At 42.7% G+C, this 21,094-nt stretch overlaps 1 protein-coding gene across 1 annotated transcript in view; it reads right to left on the bottom strand.

Moving 5' to 3' along the window:
• The window catches only part of PM20D2 (peptidase M20 domain containing 2), a 35,825-nt gene extending 16,691 nt beyond the window's left edge, over nucleotides 1-19,134 (bottom strand). Inside the window, exons 1-5 of the mRNA XM_074947568.1 lie at nucleotides 19,105-19,134; nucleotides 18,123-18,950; nucleotides 17,312-17,460; nucleotides 11,882-12,024; nucleotides 9,265-9,419 (exon numbers count right to left, since the gene is read on the bottom strand). Coding sequence (XP_074803669.1) covers nucleotides 9,265-9,419; nucleotides 11,882-12,024; nucleotides 17,312-17,460; nucleotides 18,123-18,950; nucleotides 19,105-19,134 — 1,305 coding nt within the window. The remainder of the gene's footprint in view (nucleotides 1-9,264; nucleotides 9,420-11,881; nucleotides 12,025-17,311; nucleotides 17,461-18,122; nucleotides 18,951-19,104) is intronic.
• Between the last annotated feature and the right edge of the window lie 1,960 nt (nucleotides 19,135-21,094).

Genomic DNA, 21,094 nt, shown 5'->3' with positions numbered 1-21,094 from the left:
GTGTCACCAGCCAAAGCATAGACGAGCCAGATGAAGGGGAAGGGACCTCAGATAAACATACATTTTTCCTTACATTTAAATTTAAAGATGGCACCCAGCCCAACCCAAAGTCAATACCTATGTCTTGTTAGTTTATTCTTTTACTAATACAAGGAGAGACAGTGATACAACAGAGGTACAGTAACTCCTCACTTAACGTTGTAGTTATGTTCCTGAAAAATGCGACTAAGTGAAACGATGTTAAGCGAATCCAATTTCCCCATAAGAATTAATGTAAATGGGGGGGTTGTTAGGTTCCAGGGAATTTTTTTTTTTTTTTTTTTTTTTGCCAGACAAAAGGCATTATCTACATTTTAAACAAGCAATTTAATACTACAATCATCATTGCTGAGCATGAAGCTTGGTTGAGGTGCTCCTCTTGCTGAACTTTCTGAACTCGAAAAGACACATCTAGAGAGATTGTTGTTTTGCTCTGTTTTTTCCTTGGTAAATTTCTTTATAGCAAGTCATTAGATGACCAATTCTCCTAATCACTTTGGAGCTGTGTTCCCTGTCAGGATAGTCACCACTCAGGATTTTCAAGCCAGCTTCAATCATTTGCTGGGAGGTGCCCCTGCCTTACCCTACACAGGCACAGCCCACTGGCACTAGAGATGAGGCAGGCAAGGAGGCTGAAGGTTCTGCAGGCTAGGAGAAGCACATTGCGCAGCAGCAGCAGCTTCCCCTACTCTGCAAGCACCGGGGGGGGGGGGGGCTCAACCCTCAGCCTGCGCGCTCCCCTCCTCCCCCCAAGCTCACACCCTTGACCCGCCTCTTCTCCCCCTCCACTTCACACCCTGTGTCCTCGCTCCTCCCTTCTGAACACCGCAAGCCAGCTGATTGCTGCGGGCACGAGGCAGGGGGAGGTGTGCAGAGTCCTTCCTCCTGCCTGGGGCAATCAGCTGGCTTGCGGCGTTTAGGAGGCGGGGGGGGGAGCAAGGACTTGGTGCGCAGGCTCCCCTGCCCTCCCCCCACCTCCTGCCCGGGGCAATCAGCTGGTTTGCGGTGTTCAGGAGGTAAGGGAAGCCTGCGCGCCGAGTCCTCGCTCCTCCCCCCTCCCTCAAACGCTGCAAGCCGGCTGATTGCTCCAGGCAGGGGAAGGCGCTGATCCGCAGGGTCTGCCAGCGGGCAGGAGGCGCTGGGGGGGCGGGGGGGGGGAGACACGACACAGCACGTAGGGAGGCTGCCAGCTGTGGAGAAAGCAGGCAGCCAAACAATGTAATAGTGGAGCATTGCACAACTTTAAATAAGCATGTTCCCTAATTGATCAGCAACGTAACAACGTTAACTGGGACGACTAAGTGAGGAGTTACTGTATAGCTGGTATCTGCTTTTCATTCCCTTGTATGCAGAGAGTCCATACAGAGCAGTTTGATTATGTACATAAGGACTGTCCCTTGTATCTTCCTGAGATATCTGGATTAAAATTTTCATGAACATACGCCACAATCCTCACCCAAAGATTTCTAGGAACTGTAGCCTTATTTCTTCCCCTGCAGTACACTTTCCCATGCCACTCCACAATGAGTTTGGCTGCTACCATTGCAGTAAACAGGCTAGTGGCATATAGACCCAGGCAGCTTCACAACACCAGTAGCAGCTGTGCTCCTTTTCTACAGGCAGGAGTGAGATATCCACTAAAACCACCACTGCCTGGGGAAATATTCAGTGTCATTGCTCTCTACTCACACCCACGCAATGAGGGCTGAAGTGTTATTGTTCCTGAGGATTCCTTCCCCCCTCCCAGCAGGCTACACTTACCATGGCTAGGGTTGGAGAATGGGGCTGTGCAGAGTTGCTCCAAAGTTTAAGTGTCTATAAGGATGTCTTATTAAAAGTATTTAATGGGAAAAAAGGAAGGGAGTTTTGAAATGTATCTTTCCCTTTCTGTTAAGATATATCCAATGATATAGTTGTTTCTAATCAGCAGCTGCTGCGGCATTGAAGTATGCCCCTTCCACACCCACAAAACACCCAATTCTAATGACAAAGAGAAAGAAAAGGACATGTTCAGTGAGATCCTGCAAGCCAGTGCTGCACCAGAGTGGGAACAAAGGACCTGGATGGGCAACATGGCAGATGACACGGAGAAGGAAAGAGTGGACAGGAGAAAGACCCAGGACAAGGAGAGGCAAAATGGAGCAGGACGCAATGGGTCTTTTCAGTCAGCAAATTCAGTTGCTACAGACCCTGGTTGCCAGACAAGTCAAAAAATCCCAGGCTCTCTGCCCTTTGCAGAGGTTGGAGAACTTCATGGTAGCAGTTCCCTACATCCTCCAGCATATCACAGGTCGTTTACAGGCTGCAGCCTTACCCTTACCACTTCATGCTGGGAGACAGCAAGGAAAACCCCAGCTTCACATATACCAACTGTGGTTCTCACAGGTCAGTGTATATGTAGCCACAACAGATTACATTTGTGCACGAAATAGACAAATATTTGCTGCTTTTCCAATTTTAAAATTCTGTTCCGTTTATTTATCTTAAAAGTTTGTATTGCATTGCCTGTTTCTGCACAGAGTGGCAGAAACAGTGCAGAAAAACAAACTATTTTTTTTAAATAAAATCATTTTTTCACAAACATCTCTGAATGCATATCAGTAATCAAAGAACCCCGTGCTTATAAATGTACAGCACCACAGAACTTATAGGTTCAGGAAACCACCCAGCCATATTAATAAAGGTACAGCAAGCACTACATAATTCCTAACAGCACCCAAAGCTTCGGGCCCTGGCCCAGGCACAGAACGCTACTGTAACAGAGCATTAAAATGCTCTTGCAAAGCCTCCCTCAGCCATGTAGCTCCACACTGAGCTCTTGTAATGGCCCTTGTGTCTGGCTGTTCAAACTCAGCCACCTCAACCCTCCATTCTGGCAGCTTTTTCCCCTTTGCCTCACAGATGTCATGCAGGCCATAACAATATTTTTTTCACGGAGATCCAATCTAGTGGATAACAACCACCAACGTACCGTCATTGTACCAAAAGCACATTCAACTGGTTTCTGCACCTGCTTGGTGCTGTCCAAGTGGCCAGCGTACAGCTTCCGGAACTCAGAGACCAAGGGGTAGGCTGGATCCCCCAGAATCACTGTTGGCATTTCAGTATCACCAATTGTAACCCACCACTTAGGAAAGAATGTTCCTGTCTGCACGTTTCTGAACAGTCCTGTGTTCTTAAATATGAATGTCATGCACTTTCCCTGACCAGCCCCCACTGATATCAATTAAACATCCACAGTGATCCAACAATGCTTGTATAAACGTAGCAAAGTAGACCTTCCTGCTGATGCACTGTGTGGGCAAGGATGTGCAGTGCCAAAATAGGGATATGTACGCCATCTATCACCTTGCTGCAGGTTGGGAACCCCACTGCAGCAAATCCGTCCACTATGTCCTGCACATTGCCAAAAATCAAGTCCTCCATAGCAGGAAATGACTAATGGCTCTACACACTTGTATGACAATAGCCATGTGGACATAGTTAAAGTTAACTAAATTAAGTTAAGAAAATATCTGTTTTATGATTTGTAGCTAGTATGGAAAAGGCCCCAATCAGGAAGTAGAAGGTCATGAGAACAAGTAATATTGCTTGCAGTGTGGGAAAGATGTATGGTCCAAAAAGTAAGTGAAAAGCTGCAATAAGACGACACAGGAAAATGTTCTTAAAAGAAACAAGCATAAATCTTCCCATGCTTCTACTGCTAAGCAAGGAGGACTGGGGAAGGAGATAAGAAAGGAAGGCCTTGGAGAAAGGAAAGTAAGATGGATGAACTGCTTCAAATTGGGTTTTTGATAAAGCTGAAATTCACTGAAGTCTCTGAAGAGAGATAAATTAGAAACGTTCTTTGGGAGACCCTTCCTGACCATTCTGGGGCACACCAGAATGCACGGTCATCCCTCCTCTGGCCTATTCGTAAGTATATTGATCATATGCTTATGAATATTGTTACTGTATTCGGTGTAGCGACTGCTTATTTTTAGGCAGTTACACATTTAAAGCAATTGTATAAATAGCTATTTGGCCTTTGGATTTAATAAAGGAATTATGGTTAAATTTGTGTCTGGTGGTTTCAGACACTACAATTAAGAATTTCAAATATTAATAATTCCAGCAAACCCCGACCATTGATTTTTCCAGCTCCAAAATAATTTCCCACTAAACAGTAGCAATCTAGCATAGCAAGTTCCAGAATGCTATTGCCACTTGCTTCTCCACTGTCCATGCAGATCTCATTCTGCTATGTCTGTGAGGGAGAGGAGTTAATTTAAGTTAAGCGCTAAGGGATGTAAACTGGCCATCAACAAGTTTAGCCTTGAAATTAGACAAAAGTTTCTAACCATGAGAGGAGTCAAGTTCTGGAACAGCTTTCCAAAGGGGAAAGGGGAGCAAAATACCTAACTGGCTTCAAGACTGAGTTTGGTAAATTTATGGAGAAGATGGTATAATGACACTGCCTACAATGGCATGTAGCTGATCTGCAACTGCTGGCAGCAAATATTTCCAATGGCTGGTGATGGGACACTAGATGGGGAAGGCTCTGAGTTACTGTGGAGAATTCTTTCCCAGGTGTCTGGCTGATGAGTCTTGTGTACATGCTCAGGGTGCAACTCAGGTTCTCAACCAAGGTACACGTACCCCTGGAGGTACACAGAGGTCTTCCAGAGAGTACTCCACTCATCTAGATCAGTGTTTCTCAACCTGGGGATTGCAACCCCCAGGGGGGTCGTGTGACAAGTTTAGGGGGAAATCGCATGTGCAGGGCTGGCATTAGAAGGTGGCAAGCAAGGCAACTGCCTGGGGCCCCAAGCCACAGGGGATCCTGCAAAGCTAAGTTACATGCTTCAGCCCTGGACAGGGGGACTCAGACTTCAGACAAGACTCCCAAGTGAAAAACAGGCTCAAGTATCACACTGAAATCTAAGTACAATACAGTAGAATCTCAGTTATGAACTGTCTGGTCAACCACACCCCTCATTTAGAGCCAGAAGTATGCAATCAGGCAGCAGCAGAGGAAAAAAAATAAAGCAAAATACAGTACAGTACTGTGTTAAATGTAAAACTACTAAAAAAAATATAAAGGGGAAGTTTAAAAAAAGATTTGACATGGTAAGGAAATTCTGTTTCATTTAAATTAAGACTGTTAAAAGCAGCATTTTTCTTCTGCATAGCAAAGTTTCAAAGCTATATTAAGTCAATGTTCAGCTGTAAACTTTTGAAAGAACCATCATAACCTTTTGTTGAGTTACAAACATTTCCGAGTTAACCTCCATTCCTGAGGGGTTCGTAACTGAGGTTCTACTGTATTTATATTCCAATTAATTTTTATAATTATATGGCAAAAATAAGAAAGCGAGCAATTTCAGTAATAGTATGCAGTGAAACTTTTGTATTTTTAGGTCTGATTTTGTAAGCAAGTAGTTTAAGTGAGGTGAAACTTGGGGTACGCAAGACAAATCAGGGGTACATCAGTCTGGAAAGGCCAAGAACCACTGCACTAAGATGAGTGATCTGCATTTCTGTTCCTGCTAAAATGCCTGAAACAGAACAGATAATACAAACCACTTCCCCAACAGTTTAGAAGATGATTTTCAAAAATGAATTTGCAAGCAAGATCAACATCAGGTATCTGCTGCATTGAGCCTTGTGTAAAATTGTGGTTACTGTTTGCAAGAGGTGTTGCTGCTCAAAAAAGCAGAGGAGCTTGATTGCTACATTCCATTCCATACATTTCAGTTTGAGTGAAAGCCACAGCACAAACACCTGCTTCTTGGCTGTGACTTGTCACCTATGGGCTGGCCTTGGTGGTTTGCCATAGCTCAGAAGCAGGAGTGCCACATGCTTTCAGGCTGTCCTAACCTGCAGGCTATAAAATGCAGCAGTCACTTTGCAGGCTTTACATATGCAGATTCTGTTGTGTGCTGTCATCCCTTCCTGCCATCACCTGCTCCCCAGCCCTGCCATTTCAGAGGATGATTCCAAATCATTATGTCTGTGGATTTCTTAGCTTTTTCCTGCTTCAAGGTGATTCCCATCTTCTATTCAAATGTCAGCCCCCAGGGTCTGAGATGAACAGGTGATCCTGTCCTTTATCCAGCTTCATGGAAGCCAATACTTTTGTATCTAACTCTTGGAGTGTTTTTTTTTGTTTTGTTTTGTTTTTGTTTTTGTTTTTTTAAGTACACTGTCCTTCAGGGAGTCCCCTCAACTCACACAGAAGAGGCAGGGCTAGTGTGTGTGTACTGCGACATTTCAAGATGAAAGGTTGTGGATCCAGCCATCAGCCTCCTTGCTCCATATCTTACTCGCAACAGCTTCATGTCAGTTATCCCACATAAAAGCAGATGGGTGCCCCTGAATCAACTTTGCTGAAGTTTGTCCATTTAATGGTACCTTTTCATAGGCCAAGTCATTCCTTTTGGGTTAAGCTTCTAGCCCAAATGTGGACAAAACACAATGTGCTTTAAAATGCTGTCAGGGACCAAATTCTGCCCTTTGTTAAACCCACACAAATTCCTGAAGGGTTTGTCTGGGTGTAGTTGCAAGCAGATGAAGCATGCGGTGATGATTTCACTCAAAACTCAGTCTGCAAAAGTCAGATATGAGGATATAATAGCAATTCTATTGTATTCAGGTTCTTCTGCCACACCCAACACCAAGCGCATACTTTATGGGCAAGAAGCTGGGCAAATAGACAGCATTTGTCAGACATCCACTGCTTTACACTGAAATACAAATCAGAGCAGAGCAGTTGGTTTTTAAGCTAAGACATGATTTGGAAGTTAATAGTTTGCAGCTGTTGACCATCTGTGTTTCCTGAGCTTTTGACTCAGAAGTGTCTGTACATATCAAAACAGCAGGGAGGGCGTTACCAAAATGGAAACAGTCTTTGGCTAGCAAGATTGAGAACCATTGTCCCAAGGGACACTAGACAGCCTGGGCAATCTGTGGTCCATGAACCCCTCAGGGTCCACAGACTACATTTAAGATTTCCAAAGGGGTCTACACCTCCATTCAACTCTATTTTTTAGCAGTTCAAACGAAAAAGGTTGAGATAGAACCACTGATCACCATACTTACTTAGAGTCTGGAAGGAATTTTCCACCAGGTCAGATTGACAGAGACCCTGGCAGGTTTTCACCTTCCTCTGCAGCACTTGCAGGATTAAACTAGTGTAAATGGGGGATTCTCTGTAACTTGAAGTCTTTAAATCATGATTTGAGAACTTCAGTAGCTCAGCCAGAGGTTAGGAGTCTATTACAGGGGTGGGTGGGTGAGGTTCTGTGGCCTACAATGTGCAAGGGGTCAGGCTATGATCATGATGGTCCCTTCTGACCTTAAAGTCTATGGTCTGAGTTGGACGGCTAGGGTGAGCTCAGCACACAGTTGCAGGAATGTTGCCTTTCACATCTGAACATTCTGCAACCACTGTCCATAGTCTCAAACCTGCATTACAATACAATCCCACCACTCACTGCTTGTTTCTTGGGTCCAACAATGGTGCTCCACTGTCTGCAGCTGCTTCCTGATCACCACCAAGTTGTTTTTCACTTTGTCTCTGAGCAAACTGTTCTCAAAGAAGTCATATCCCCTGTTGCAGTATTTCCAGTGGGTCTGCAAATACAGGAGAATCATGTATCCTGTATCTGAATGTTCACAAGAGCAGCACAGATCTCTGTGTGCTCCACACTTCTGTGAGATGGCAGACTCTAAGAAGTGCCGAGCAAATTTGTGGCACACTTTTTTTTAAGGCGCAAAAATTATGGGAAATGGATGACACTATGAGATGGAGAAAGTTGCATACTGGGAACTTGACCCCTAACTCCCAGAGATCTCTGTGCAGCTAATTTCTACCCCACAACACACTGAGAAAGTTTCCCAAAAGGCATTGCACTGAACGGCAGCATACTGGGATATCTATCTTCACTTTTCATCAATACAAGCAAGCCTGCTGAGTACACACAGCACGGACACAAGCAACCAAATAAGTATATCACTTGAGCAGGTACAAAGGTTTAGCAACTATACATTTTCTGTCGACCAAAGTTTGAAGTGTAGACATGGCCTATTTAGGCTTGTTTCCTCCTTATAATATTGCCTCAACAGATCCCCCATTGTAAGTACAGTAGAACTTCAGAGTTACAAACACCAGTTATAAACTGACCAGTCAACTACACGCTTCATCTGGAACCAGAAATACACAATCAGGCAGCGCTGTGTTAAATGTAAACTACTAAAAAATTAAAGGGAAAGCAGAATTTTTCTTCTGCATAGTAAAGTTTCACAGCTGTATTAAGTCAATGTTCAGTTGTAACTTGAGAGAGCCATAACGTTTTGTTCAGTTATGAACATTTCAGAGTTGTGAACAACCTCCATTCCTGAGGCGTTTATAACTGAGGTTCTACTGTAACTAGCAAGCTGAGCTGCAAGTCATTAGATAGATCACTAAAGACTCAATCTGTTTGATTTCTCCCATGCCTAATTCTGTCCAGATAACAACAGCCCTTTTTAACATCCACAGTAGGCAATCTAGCTTCACCCAGAACCCATGTGGTTTGGAAAAAAGACACAGGCAAGAAAGCCAGAGAAATGACTTTGGTCAGAGTTTACACTGAGGCCTTGCCGATTTACCTTTATTATAAACTAGCCTTATTGAAATTCTTCTCTAACTGGAGCAAAGGCCAGTAGGGAAAGCAATTTTCATTAAGAGCCTTCCATGAATTTTAACTTGGTCCTCACTAACTCGCTCACCATGTATTGAGGCTACAAATTAGTTAGCCCCTTTACAACACATGAACACACACACACACACACACACACTTCTGTCACAGCAATATGGCAGACAGCCACTAGCTATACTTTAAACTACAGTCTCAGAAGTTAGAAATAAATTGCAAGATGTCCTGACTTGGTCAAGACCGATACAATTTTTTTTTAAAACCTGAGTGAACTATTGGGAACACTTTTACTTATGGCATAAGACTGGGGAAAGCTTCAGTTGAAAAATCTAGAATATTTAGAATTGTAGCAACTAAATATTTCTCCTCACCAACAAAATCTTTTTCAGCACATAGTAGAGTAGCAGATTAGTACTTAGAGATCTAAATTTTAGGTTGCTTTAAAAAAGGTAAGGGTGATACAAACCATATAAATGAAGACTTAGGCTCCCATTTTGGCCTAACTTCAAAATGATAAAAATAAATGAATCAGCTCTAGATTTCTTACTTTGCATTCTGTGGCCACAGCTGCTGCTTTGAAGCAATTTTCAGCTCTCTCTGTCAGAATGGCAAGGTCCTTCAGTGAAGGGGCACGCAAGTAAAACTCTAGTTCAGTGTAAGAAGGGATGATATTAGGTTTCACGCCACCATTTTTTATTATGCCTACAGAAGAGAAGAGCCCAATTATTGAATGTTGCAAAGGATCAAGCAATCTTACTTACTCTGCCTTATGAAGCTCCTCATTTATAGCTGCACACACAAAACAAAAAGTATTAGAAATAAGGCATCAGCTGAGCACTAAGTACTGAGAATAACCATTTAAAAAACTTTGAATTTGGACTCAATTATTTCCCCTTGCAGTCTGCGCAATAGAAAGGAGTATCAGTGTACAAGGTGGGTGAGGCAATATCTTTTATTGGACCAGCTTCAGCTGAAAAGAGAGAGAAGCTTTCACAACATATCATGTATACAGACTTCTTAGGTTGGTATCACTGCATTCTTTTGGAGACAACTCAGTTATTCACCTTGAGTTCATACACACACACAAAAAAGGCAAAAGTAGCTTTACAGTTCTCCCCTGCTATTCACCGCAAACATTCTAAACTACGAAACAATCTTGACAATGCTGGGACAACAAGAGAAATTAAATGAATGAATACGTAACAGAAGTTCACAGATCAAAATGTAAGCACTTAGTTTAAATATAGCCAAGTACTTCTCCAGAGTTTAAGTTACAAAAGCATACGTCTTGATTTTCACATTCCTCATGGTTACAGCCATACTGGTAGTGTTAAGTTAAACTTTTTAAAAATAGTATCCTTACCTATGTTACAAAGACCACCTTGGATTCAAAAGCTCTAGGGGTTTTTGAAAGTTTACTTTATCATTTATGCCATGTGTTGCTATTTTGCTTTGCTAGTTTGGACAATGAAGAAAAGATCAGTTGGCTTCTCGTCAACTTCAGGTTCTCCTGTTTTAGCACACTGACAAGTTTAAATTAGTCATTGCAAAGTAATTGGCATTTGCTGCAACAAAGAAAGCAAACTCGCTAGTATCCTCATTGACTCTGGCCATTCTTTGGAAACATCTCCATTGATTTTAAATTTTGTAAAATCTTATTTTCTTACAAAAGCCTAATTTGAGCCAAGTTTGAACAGAAAATGTTCCTTCAAACAAATGAATACCAGTCCATCATGTCCAAATATGGGGATGGAAAAAGCCAGCTAATGAATAAAGTTATTTCTTGTTATATGTTCTACACAACTTACTCAGCAACACATTAGATTTCTTCTCTCCACAACAGCTAACTATCTTTTGTTATCATAACTTCAGTGGGAAGAGACCTGTTGCTAGTGTTCCCATACCATACCTGCCAGTTAATATAGCTGGCATGATTAAGACTCCAACCAAAGCTAAGAAATCACCTTATGTTAGTACACTTGAATTCAAGGGCCGTTCAAAATATTGTGAGCACTACCAATTGCTTACTGTAACTGGCACCTGGCAGGGTAGGGCTATCAAGAGGCAAATATGAACAAGATCCTGTAGTCTCAATACACAGAAATACTGATTCAGAATGCGAAAGTCCTGAAAGATATGGCAACCAAATGCTACATAAGCTAAAGTAGAAGAGGAGAGCACTGCACCCAATGGTGGCAGAGGCTTTGAGATAAGAATAATGGATGGATGCCAGCAAAAGTTATTTTGCTCAAACAAGGAATTGGCAAGTGGGCAGTCAAGCAGATTTGTGCAACGCACACACTACAATATGTACTTTTCCAAAGAAAGAAAGTACAGGAGAAAACTGTTTAAACATGGGCTGTAACACATTAACAAAACTGGAAAGAGTCAAAGAACAAAATACTGATTTTCCTAGTACTTTTGGCAAGCTAGCAACATTTGGGGAAGAAAAATAAGCCTGCCTAGAATCCTAGCCTTACTCTTCCCCGCCTCCAAAAAAGTTAATCTTTCAAAATATTGCTGAAGGGAGGTCTCAAGATATACTTCAGTTTGACATTAATCAGAGGCCTAAAATATATATTTTAATACTAGAGGATAGCTTAGGACATTCATTTTACAAATTCAGGCTCCTTGGAAGGTTATTAGCTGTTGCCTCAACTAAGTGACAAGATCCTTAAACCTTTATCAAGGGAAGCTTTTATTGCTCATGTCACATCTTGTTCCAGCTGGTCAAGTTTCCCTAAAAATGTTGTTTCCAGTTTACAAAGCAGTTGTATGGCTATAGTTATACCAATACAGCGTCTTCACCATTAGTGTCTTGATTCTTAGACAAGTTTGGCAGTTATGAAGTGCTACATTCGGTTTGTGTAAATATTAAATCTATATTAATATACTAAGTGTCTCATTTGTGTAAATGTAGAGGAAGAATGCTTATGACTTTAGACCATACTGCCCTCCTATTGGTCTGCATTCAACAGTTTATACTAAATGTTGATGGTACCACAGAAGTTCCCTTAGAAAGGTATTTGGATGAAAAATGTAATTATTTCAAATTACTTTTCCAGTTAAATGTAACAATGCAATATTTAGGATTTTTTTCAGTCAGTATCCAAACAGCCAGAAGTCTTACTTGGTGGACATAAGATTGAATGAAGCTCTCTCACCATGAACTCTCCAGGTTGGTTTCATTTGCTGTCTTAAAACTGACAGATTGTTGTATGCAAGAACAGCAGCGTCTAATGCATTTATTCCTTCCCAAGGATAAGCAGCAGCATGAGAAGCTTTTCCATAGTATTTCACAGTCACACTAGGAAATAAAAGCCATGACTTATTTGTTTTTTGTCCACTTTTAAACACTAAAATCAAAGTCCCTTTGGATTCACCCAACAACGATTAAAATTTTATATCAATGTTTTTGAAGCATACGATTAAGCTGTGATTTACCAGGCCCTAAAATGTTGGGAAGCTAAACACCTTTAACCACCACCACATAGATCCTGAAAGAGATTTAGAAATTAAGTTTGTCCTTTCCCTCCCCAAACTCTACCAACACGCCAAAGTTGAAAACAAAATAGAAAAATGCACTATATACATTTAAAAAGGTTAAGAACAGATTTGTAGTAAAAATAGCTATATCCTGCTATATAAATTATTGCCATCCACTTCTTGCCAGCAAGAGTCCTACTATGCACCTAACCATTTAATAATAGAAGCCAGGGTATGGGCTAGCATAAAGCCTCTTTTACCTCCTCCTCAGAAATTGGTAGTGTCTCTAGGGCAGAGGTAAGATGAGCCAGAGAAGAAAATAGATTTGAAGCAGGATGAAACTACATAGAAAAAATGGTTAAAAGGAAGTCCATTGCAATTTTTTGTGCTTCCCCTCTCCTATATGTGATTTATAAGAATATGCAGTTAGAGGAAGATGATAGATGCTTGAAATTCAGATAAGTAGATAAAAGTTGTCTACACACCATTAAGGCAGATTTCAACAGGATTAACATGTCTACACTGCAATCAAAAGGTGTGATTGTACCTTTAATCTAGATAGCATAACTAAAAATAGCAGGGAAGCCACTGCAGCTGCATCACCACTACTATTTTGAGCCATTCTAGCTAGAGTAAAGCTAGCACAGGTATGCCTACTTGAGCTGCAATCACACCAACTGCAGTGTAGACATATCCAAAGAGGTCCAGGTGCTGGTTGCCAACATGGACAGCAATTAGATGCATTGTACAAATAGCATAATTTACTCTGAAGTTCCTTATTGACAATATCAAATCTATACCTTTAAGTTCTTGCCTATCTGCAATCAGTATCAACATTTTTCCTTAGCAAGAACTCATCATGTTTTGAAAACAAACTCCTTAAGGCTACTGAAGCTTTAAATTAAATGTATTCCCAGAGCAAAAAGACAACCCTCTGTAAATTAAAGAAAAACCATGAAATTTAGACATTCAGGAAATTCAGAGTAAGGGTTATGATAAAGAAAACACTTGTCCATGGGATAGAATTTGTAAAGCGACTGAACTGTTAGCAGCCTATTTCCCTTTTACATCTGTTTTCATTCAAATCTTGATGTCTGAAGTCTTATACTTGGAGAAGATACTACTTGCAGATGAAACACTGAACACATGCACCATTAAACATGTGCACAAGATTATTGGTTTTTATAATTTGCACCACATGAAGGTATTGCACTATGATGCTTTGCTAATACCGCTTTGTTCTTTGTGTGCGCTTCATAGAGCTCCATTATCTGGGCCTAAGAGGTTTATAATAAAAAGACAAGTTCACTGTTTAATGACACTTGTCAATTGGTGGCACATAAAATAATCTTCAGCATGCTATCAGTAGAGCATGTGCTAAATGTATAGTCACAAAGACGACTAAAATCAATATAACCACTGTATACTTCAGAGTACGGTATTCTAATGATCACTAACGAAATATGTTTTATTGACGAGTAAGGCACCAGTTTCTGGTTTGGCAATATAGAAGGTCATAGATAAGGCATTCAAATTACCTTAACTTTGCCCTTTAGTGATCAGATTATCACTAAGCAGCAAAATTCATTTGGGTGCATCAACTGCAGCCTTTCATACTTGCAAATGTTAAGATTAAATTTATAATAATCCTAAACGGATTTGTTTTAATACAATGTTCAAGGAAGCAAATCTGAAACTTGGAGCAAGAATCTATGGAACCTGGTACAGAATAGAAGCCTGCTGAAGTAATGGACAGAAAGATTACCTGAAGTCAGTTATAGGACACATCTGGCCCAGGTGCTTATGACCTAAACCTCTTACTCAAGGGCACAGATTCTGGAGAGCTTCCTGACCTCTTCCTAGCCACATAAATGTGGCAAGTAGTAAGTTCCTAGATTTTCCATTATCCAGTCATCCCCCACTGCAGTGGAACTTTATTGCCTTAGAGAAGTGAAAGTTTGGCTCAGGTACCAGGGAAAGGATATTGACAGTTTTCCCTAGAGATATTGTTGGTACCAACTTGAGAATAATTGAAGGAATGTACAGGGAATAGAGCTACAAGATTAGCGGTGGAGGGAAAAAGGGGCAGAGAAGATACCAGAAGTGGGTTAAGAACTCTGGCTGTCAGCCAATAGCTGGTATTAGGCAAGAAACAACAGTTCATGGGGTAGTTTGAGAAGGGGGTTGCATACCCACAAACAGGAAGAGGAGAGGTTTGTTTTGGGTTTTTTGTATTTTTAAACTAAAGCTGATGTCCTCACTAGTCATGTATGTCCCAAATCCGCTGGAGCCAGACCACCCCATTCTGAGGTTTCGAGTTAACAAAAAAAACAAAAACCAAAAAACAACCCACAAACACCTTCTTGAGTATTCCCTCCCCCCCCCAACTCAGTAATGGAGTATGAACTAAATCTCACCAAGATTTTTGGATGTACATCATTGAAGTTTCAGGACAATCCATTTGAAATAAGATATGGCAAAGACACAAAACAGTCTTTAAGGAGGTGATTATCAGATACTTTTTTCTTTCATCTCAGAAAACAGCTTGTATAAATTCAGTGTAAGTAAAAAATTATAACTTGTGGCCAGAAGACATTAGCCAAAATGTAAGTTAGCTTTGAAGATCCTTGGGGCTAGTGATGGCAGAAAAGAAGCCTCAAATATGGAGGTGAATGCACCTTTAGTGTCTTAAAATAAAACCTGCACTGTTACAAGCCCCAAACATACATCCCATCTTCCTCCCTCCCACCTGACTCCAATTCCTCAAATTATACCCTAGCCTTTAGAAATGCAGAAGCCTAGCACAAAAGTTATTCAGTTCAAATGATTGGGTAGTTTTTGCAAGGCTGTAAAACTGTGCAACCTGAACTTCAAAATGAAGCCAATCCATACCATAAGCATTCTGGGGCAAAAGAGACCATTTACTTTAACAACCTATCAGCTTCCTAAAGAGCCTTTTAACAAATATTTATTCAGTTATTCAAACTTATTGACAGCCTTTCATCCAAGGCAAACATTAAGCCTCAACAATCCTATCACCGTTTTCCATGAACTGAAGTGAATGAGCATAGATGTGACTTTTGCAATGGATAGCTGGGAATAGAGCCCAGATCTATTGACTGTCTATCCTACGCTCGCACCACTAGTTCAAAGATCCCAAAACTGGTCCACAGGAGGACTTAGTGATGGTAAACAGGGAGCATGCCATGTTTCACGGTGCTTGCTCTCTTCCTGGTTTCTACCCAATGGAAAAGTGGAAGGGGAGAGGAAGTTAAGAGCAAAAAGTAGTGTGCACAGTTTTTCAAAGTAAAAGCACATATCACTCTAAAGGCAACAATATAGACTTTCCCAACATTACTTTTCCATGCAGATTCTGTTGTTGCCACAGGAATGTAATACAACCTTGCCTAGAAGATGAGATTTTTCACAAGAATCTGACAAAATGATCCATGCTGTGACAGTTTGAGAACTCCCCCTCCCCCCAGCACTAGACAGTTCACTTCAGAACAGAGAACCAGATCCTTTTTGTTCAACAATACAAAACTAAGAATGAGGTGATTAAGGAGGAGGCAAGTGGACAGGAATTGGAAGTCTATTAAATGAAAGTCTGTCAAAAGAAACCATAAGATGTATAAGTTATACATTTACATTAATGAAGTTTTAGGTATAGGAAGCAGTTAACATTTGCAGAAACATACTACTGACTACGGTCTAGGATCAAATAAGCCTTAAATGTTTGTAGAGGAAATAAAAAGTTTGAGAAAATACAGACTGCAAAATCTTGGGCACAGGCTACTCTATTTTACTTCGGGAGGATGGGTCCTTGAGATGAAAAGGGCAGGTTGCAATCAGTCCCAGAGACACAGATGAAGGAGGAAAAAACCTCAGAGACCAAAGACTAGTTAAATCTTCTGCTTGAGAGAGAAAACAATGTCTTTTCAGAGATACTAACCTAGAGGCAGGCACTGCCAAGTTAATGTGAATTTGAAATCACACACTTTCATTACTTTGTTATGAAACCTGGAAAGCTGTGCACTCATATAGGATGTAAGTAAATTTACTTGCGAAGAGGACAGATTATTTCTGGTGAATTACATAACTTTTATTTAAGCAAATCTTCAAGATTAATTTGAAGCAGAAGTGGGACAAACTGGTTGGCTACCAACAGGGTAAATGGAGAAAACACAATTTTTACAGCTTGCTCTTGAATCCTTGGATAGTACCTGTATATAAAGCCATGAAACATGGGTTCTTCAAGAAAAAAGCATTTCACGCTCTTGAAATTAGTGGCAATGTTGTTTTATATCAACTAGCTTTCATTCTGCTTTAGAATAGAGAGCAAAGTCATCTCCAATTCAAGAGTCTGAACATTTCCCCCCTTCCAATTAAGGCTAACAGTGCTTTAGTTTGAACACTATTGTATCTATCATTGTGGATGGAAACAATCATACTTTGGAAAATATTTACTTTTTAATTTTACTTAATTAACTTTAGAAGGCTTTAAGATGCATGAAAATGTTTGTTTTGGGATATTTTAAAAGAATCAGTCCGAGGGAGAATAAAGAATTTCAGGAAATTGAAAAATATACAGCTTGCACAAAAAGACTGCATCTTTGAGCAATAAAATACAGCAAGTGTCTGAGAAAGACAATTCAGGAGTAGAATTTTGTGGGACCAACATGGACAAATATTTTCCCAGAAAGCATAATATGCTATATAATAATGCATTATTTCTAACTCTGAATTTCTGAATTGCAGAGTCAGGATTTGTGTTGGCTTCCTTAACTAAACATGACATATCTAAGTTTTATCAATTAAATGAAATACCACTTGCTACCCTGACTAGATACTAACTCTAAAATTCTTGTAACAAAAAACATAACAGATGCAGGCCTGAACATTACATTTTAGGAGAATACAAGAACTGGGTTTCAGTGCTCAGTACCGAGTACATCACCTTTCTCATGAACTGACTACATATTATATCTGAGGAATACCAGTGATTACCAGACTCCAAGTTTAACCACTTTAAAAGCAGGTCTCCCTTTGCTGAAAAGGTTCCGATGTACAGAAAGCAAAAAAAAAAGTCTTTCAAACACCTTACTTACTCATGCTCAGCCACATCAGGAAAATAAGCAGCATCGTCTTGTGCTGGATGGGCCATAAAAACAACATCCAGATCATCAAAAGCACCAGCTTCTATGAGATCTATTTTTCCGCCTCCACCTTCTTCTGCAGGAGTCCCCAGCACCGTGATCTAGAAGAGAAGGTTAGGGGTCAGCAAAATTTTCAACCTGATTTTGTTGTACACAGTGGTGCTGTACATGCTGGCCCCAGGATGTCACAGAGACAAGGTGGATGAGGTAATATCTTTTATTAGACCAACTTCTGTTGGAGAGAGAGACAAAATTTCATGTTTACACAGACCAGTGGAGGGGGCCTGTATCATCCCTACCCTGTAACCTGGGGTGTTTTGCAATGCCCTGTTGCTGTAGCCTCCAACCCTGACGGCTCACAAACAGCCACGCTTTGCCGTATAACAAAGGCTGGTGAGAACCAGGGTGTCAGTGGCAGGCTGCAGTTATATACACACACTTTAAGAAGAACTCCCCGTGTCTCCCTCGCCCACAAAAAGCCAGTCCAATAAAAGATCTTACCTCGCCCACCTTGTCCCTCTAAACACACCTGACTGGCAGAAAAATAAACCCCACAGGGATGGGCGAGGGAATTACTGAACAAACATGCTGGAGACCAAGGCTTCTTGGTGCCTTTGATGGCCAGGAAGAGCGAGCTAAGGCTGGGAAATGAGAGGCTGTATTGGGCAGCAACGGGATGGGACCAAATTGGGCCAGCTCCCCTCATTCCCCGGGCAGGTTCCTCCTGGAGCGACGGATCGCCCACCTCCCCGCCGGCTCTCACCTTCACTGCGGCGGGGGGCGGCTGGGGCAGACTTTCCAGGGCGCCCTTCACGCCCAGGGCCGCAGCGGCCCCCACCTCGGCGATGAGGTTGTGGCCGCAGGCGTGTCCGATCCCGGGCAGCGCATCGTACTCGCACAGGAAGCCCAAGTGCAGCGGCCGCGGGGCCGGGGCGGCAGAGCCCCACTCGGCCCGGAAGGCCGTGTCCAGCTTGTAGTGCGGCTGCACTGCCCAGGCGGCCCCCGGCAGCTCGGCGCAGGCGAAGAAGCGGGTCATGGCGCCGTGCGCCTGGTGCTCTTCGTAGGCCAGCTCGGGGCGGCTCCAGATCTCCCGGCTCAGGGCGCCCAGCCGCCCGGCGCTCAGCTCGATGCACTCCGCCGCCCGCTGCTTCAGCTTCCCCAGCGCTGCCGGGGACAGGGCGGCGGGGCCGCTCCGCGCCGGCTCCTGCGGCCCCATGGCGCCGCCGCGAGGTGTGGGCGGCTCGGAAACGGCCGCCGCGAGCCCGGCCGGAGTCTGCCCTGCCCGGAACGTTACCGGCCGCGCGCTCCACGCCAGCGGCTCTCTCTGAGCGCAACGGCCCGCGCCGCCTCGCAAATATCTCCCCTTCCACCCGCGGAGCTTGCTGGGAAATGTACCTCTCCCTCCCCCGAGGGAGCGCCTGACACTTCGCGGCTGGATTTCAAAAGTGACGGGAGGAGGGGCCTGTAGTGACTGTATAGCCTGAGTGACAGGTGCACGGTCCAATCCCACATCGAGGAGAGGCAGAGGGCGGGGCTTCCCCCACAGCTTTCTATCTCCGACCCCAATACCCAATACCTGTGCTGTGGCGTACTGAAGGGGGGGAGGAGGGGAAGCTGCGGCACCTAAGGGTGGGTGATGGATTTCCCTCCCCGATGCCGTGGCCTCAGCTCCTTGGCCTAAGATGGTCAGTGGGAATTACTGAGTCTGGGGAGGTTCTGGGACCTGGGTTCCAGGGGCGTCAGACTGCATGGTCACAATGGTCCAGGCTGTCCATTCGTCCGGATTTAAACCCCTGGTCCTGCTAGTCCAACCTTTGTCCCCTGGCTGGTACAGAGATACCACTGGACGTGGTTTTGTCTGGTATGACGGGGACCTCATAATGCAGATTCCACCACTCCACCCCCACCAGCGTGACCTCTCAGACACCACGTATATAACAACCTTGTACGTACCTGGAGACTGTTATCATATCCCCCTCTCGGTCTTAGCTTCTTTATGCTAAGTTCCCAATTCTTTCAACCTTTCCTTAAAAATCATGTTTTCTAAACCTCTTATTCCTTATGACCTTTCCTTATAAATCATATTTTCTAAACCTCTTAATCCTGTTGCCTTCTGTGACGTTATGTGTGTAATATAATAGCTCATTGAAAGGTGACAGGGCCAGAAAGAGTTAATTAACTCACAGACTGACCTGACCCATGGCTGAACTTTAGAGACTGGTTAGGAAGATATGTAAATGAATAGAGCTTTGAAATGCAAGCCTGTATTGTTAGAGATAGAAGAGTAGATGTTTGCTCGGGTCTTGTGATGTAAGCAAACAAGTCTTGTCTATGGCTATAGCTTTGATTCAAAGATCAAAAAAGGAATATTAACATTTAGGAAGATACTTGAGTGAAATAGTATTATTGTCTATGTCTCTTTAAAGGTTGTGATAACCTGTGTCTGAACTGTTTAATGGATAAATTATCCTGTGCTAATTGCCATGATGTTTGGAAGAAGGAAAGTTAAGCCTATTGTTTTCTCAGGCCAAAAGGCTGCAAGGAAATGTATAAAAATCTTGGGACATGATCCTTCTTCATCTCAGATCTGCTTTGGGTTTCAAGAGGGGGAAACCCTAAGCCATAAGGATTGAGATCCCTAGTCAGTGACTGGAGTCACCCTGAATATGGACATTGGACTATAACCTATGGACTATTTCTAAAAGGACTTTTGGCAACTACCAGCTCATCTCTGCGATGTATCTGAACCTCAAGAATTGAATTCAAGTCTGTATGTATATTGATCTTTTAACCAATACGCTCTCTTTTCTTTTTTAATAAATTTTAGTTTAGTTAATAAGAATTGACTATAAGCGTGTATTTTGGGTAAGATCTAAGTTGTAATTGAACCTGGATGTGTAGCTGATCCTTTGGGATTGGAAGAACCTTTTCTTTTATATGATGAAATATGATTTTCAGTAATCATCATCATATCTGACGTGTGTCTGGATGGAGGCCGGAGGTTGCCCATTTTAAGGGAACTGCATTGTTTGGACTTCTGAGTAACCAGTGAGGTGCAATAGAAGCTGTTTTGTGCTGGCTTGGTAAATCTAAGGGTATGTCTACACTACGGAATAAGGTCGAATTTATAGAAGTCGGTTTTTTAGAAATCGGTTTTATATATTCGAGTGTGTGTGTCCCCACAGAAGTGCATTAAGTGCATTAACTCGGCAGAGTGCTTCCACAGTACCGAGGCTAGAGTCGACTTCTGGAGCGTTGCACTGTGGGTAGCTATCCCACAGTTCCCGCAGTCTCCGCTGCCCATTGGAATTCTGGGTTGAGATCCCAATGCCTGATGGGGCTGAAACATTGTCGCGGGTGGTTCTGGGTACATATCGTCAGTCCCCCCCTTCCCTCCCTCCCTCCGTGAAAGCAAGGGCAGACAATTGTTTCGTGCCTTTTTTCCTGAGTTACCTGTGCGGACGCCATATCACCGCAAGCATGGAGCCCGCTCAGGTAACCGTCACTGTATGTCTCCTGGGTGCTGGCAGACGCGGCACGGCATTGCTACACAGTAGCAGCAACCCATTGCCTTGTGGCAGCAGACGGTACAATACGACTGGTAGCCGTCCTCGTCATGTCCGAGGTGCTCCTGGCCACGTCGGCTGGGAGCGCCTGGGCAGACATGGGCGCAGGGACTAAATTTTTGGTGACTTGACCAGGTCATTCTCTTTAGTCCTGCAGTCAGTCGTATTG

This window comes from Natator depressus, chromosome 3 (genome assembly GCF_965152275.1).
Source record: "Natator depressus isolate rNatDep1 chromosome 3, rNatDep2.hap1, whole genome shotgun sequence".
Lineage (NCBI taxonomy): Eukaryota > Metazoa > Chordata > Testudines > Cheloniidae > Natator > Natator depressus.
Note: the sequence above shows the minus strand (reverse complement) of the source record. Positions and strands in the feature narration are given on the sequence as shown.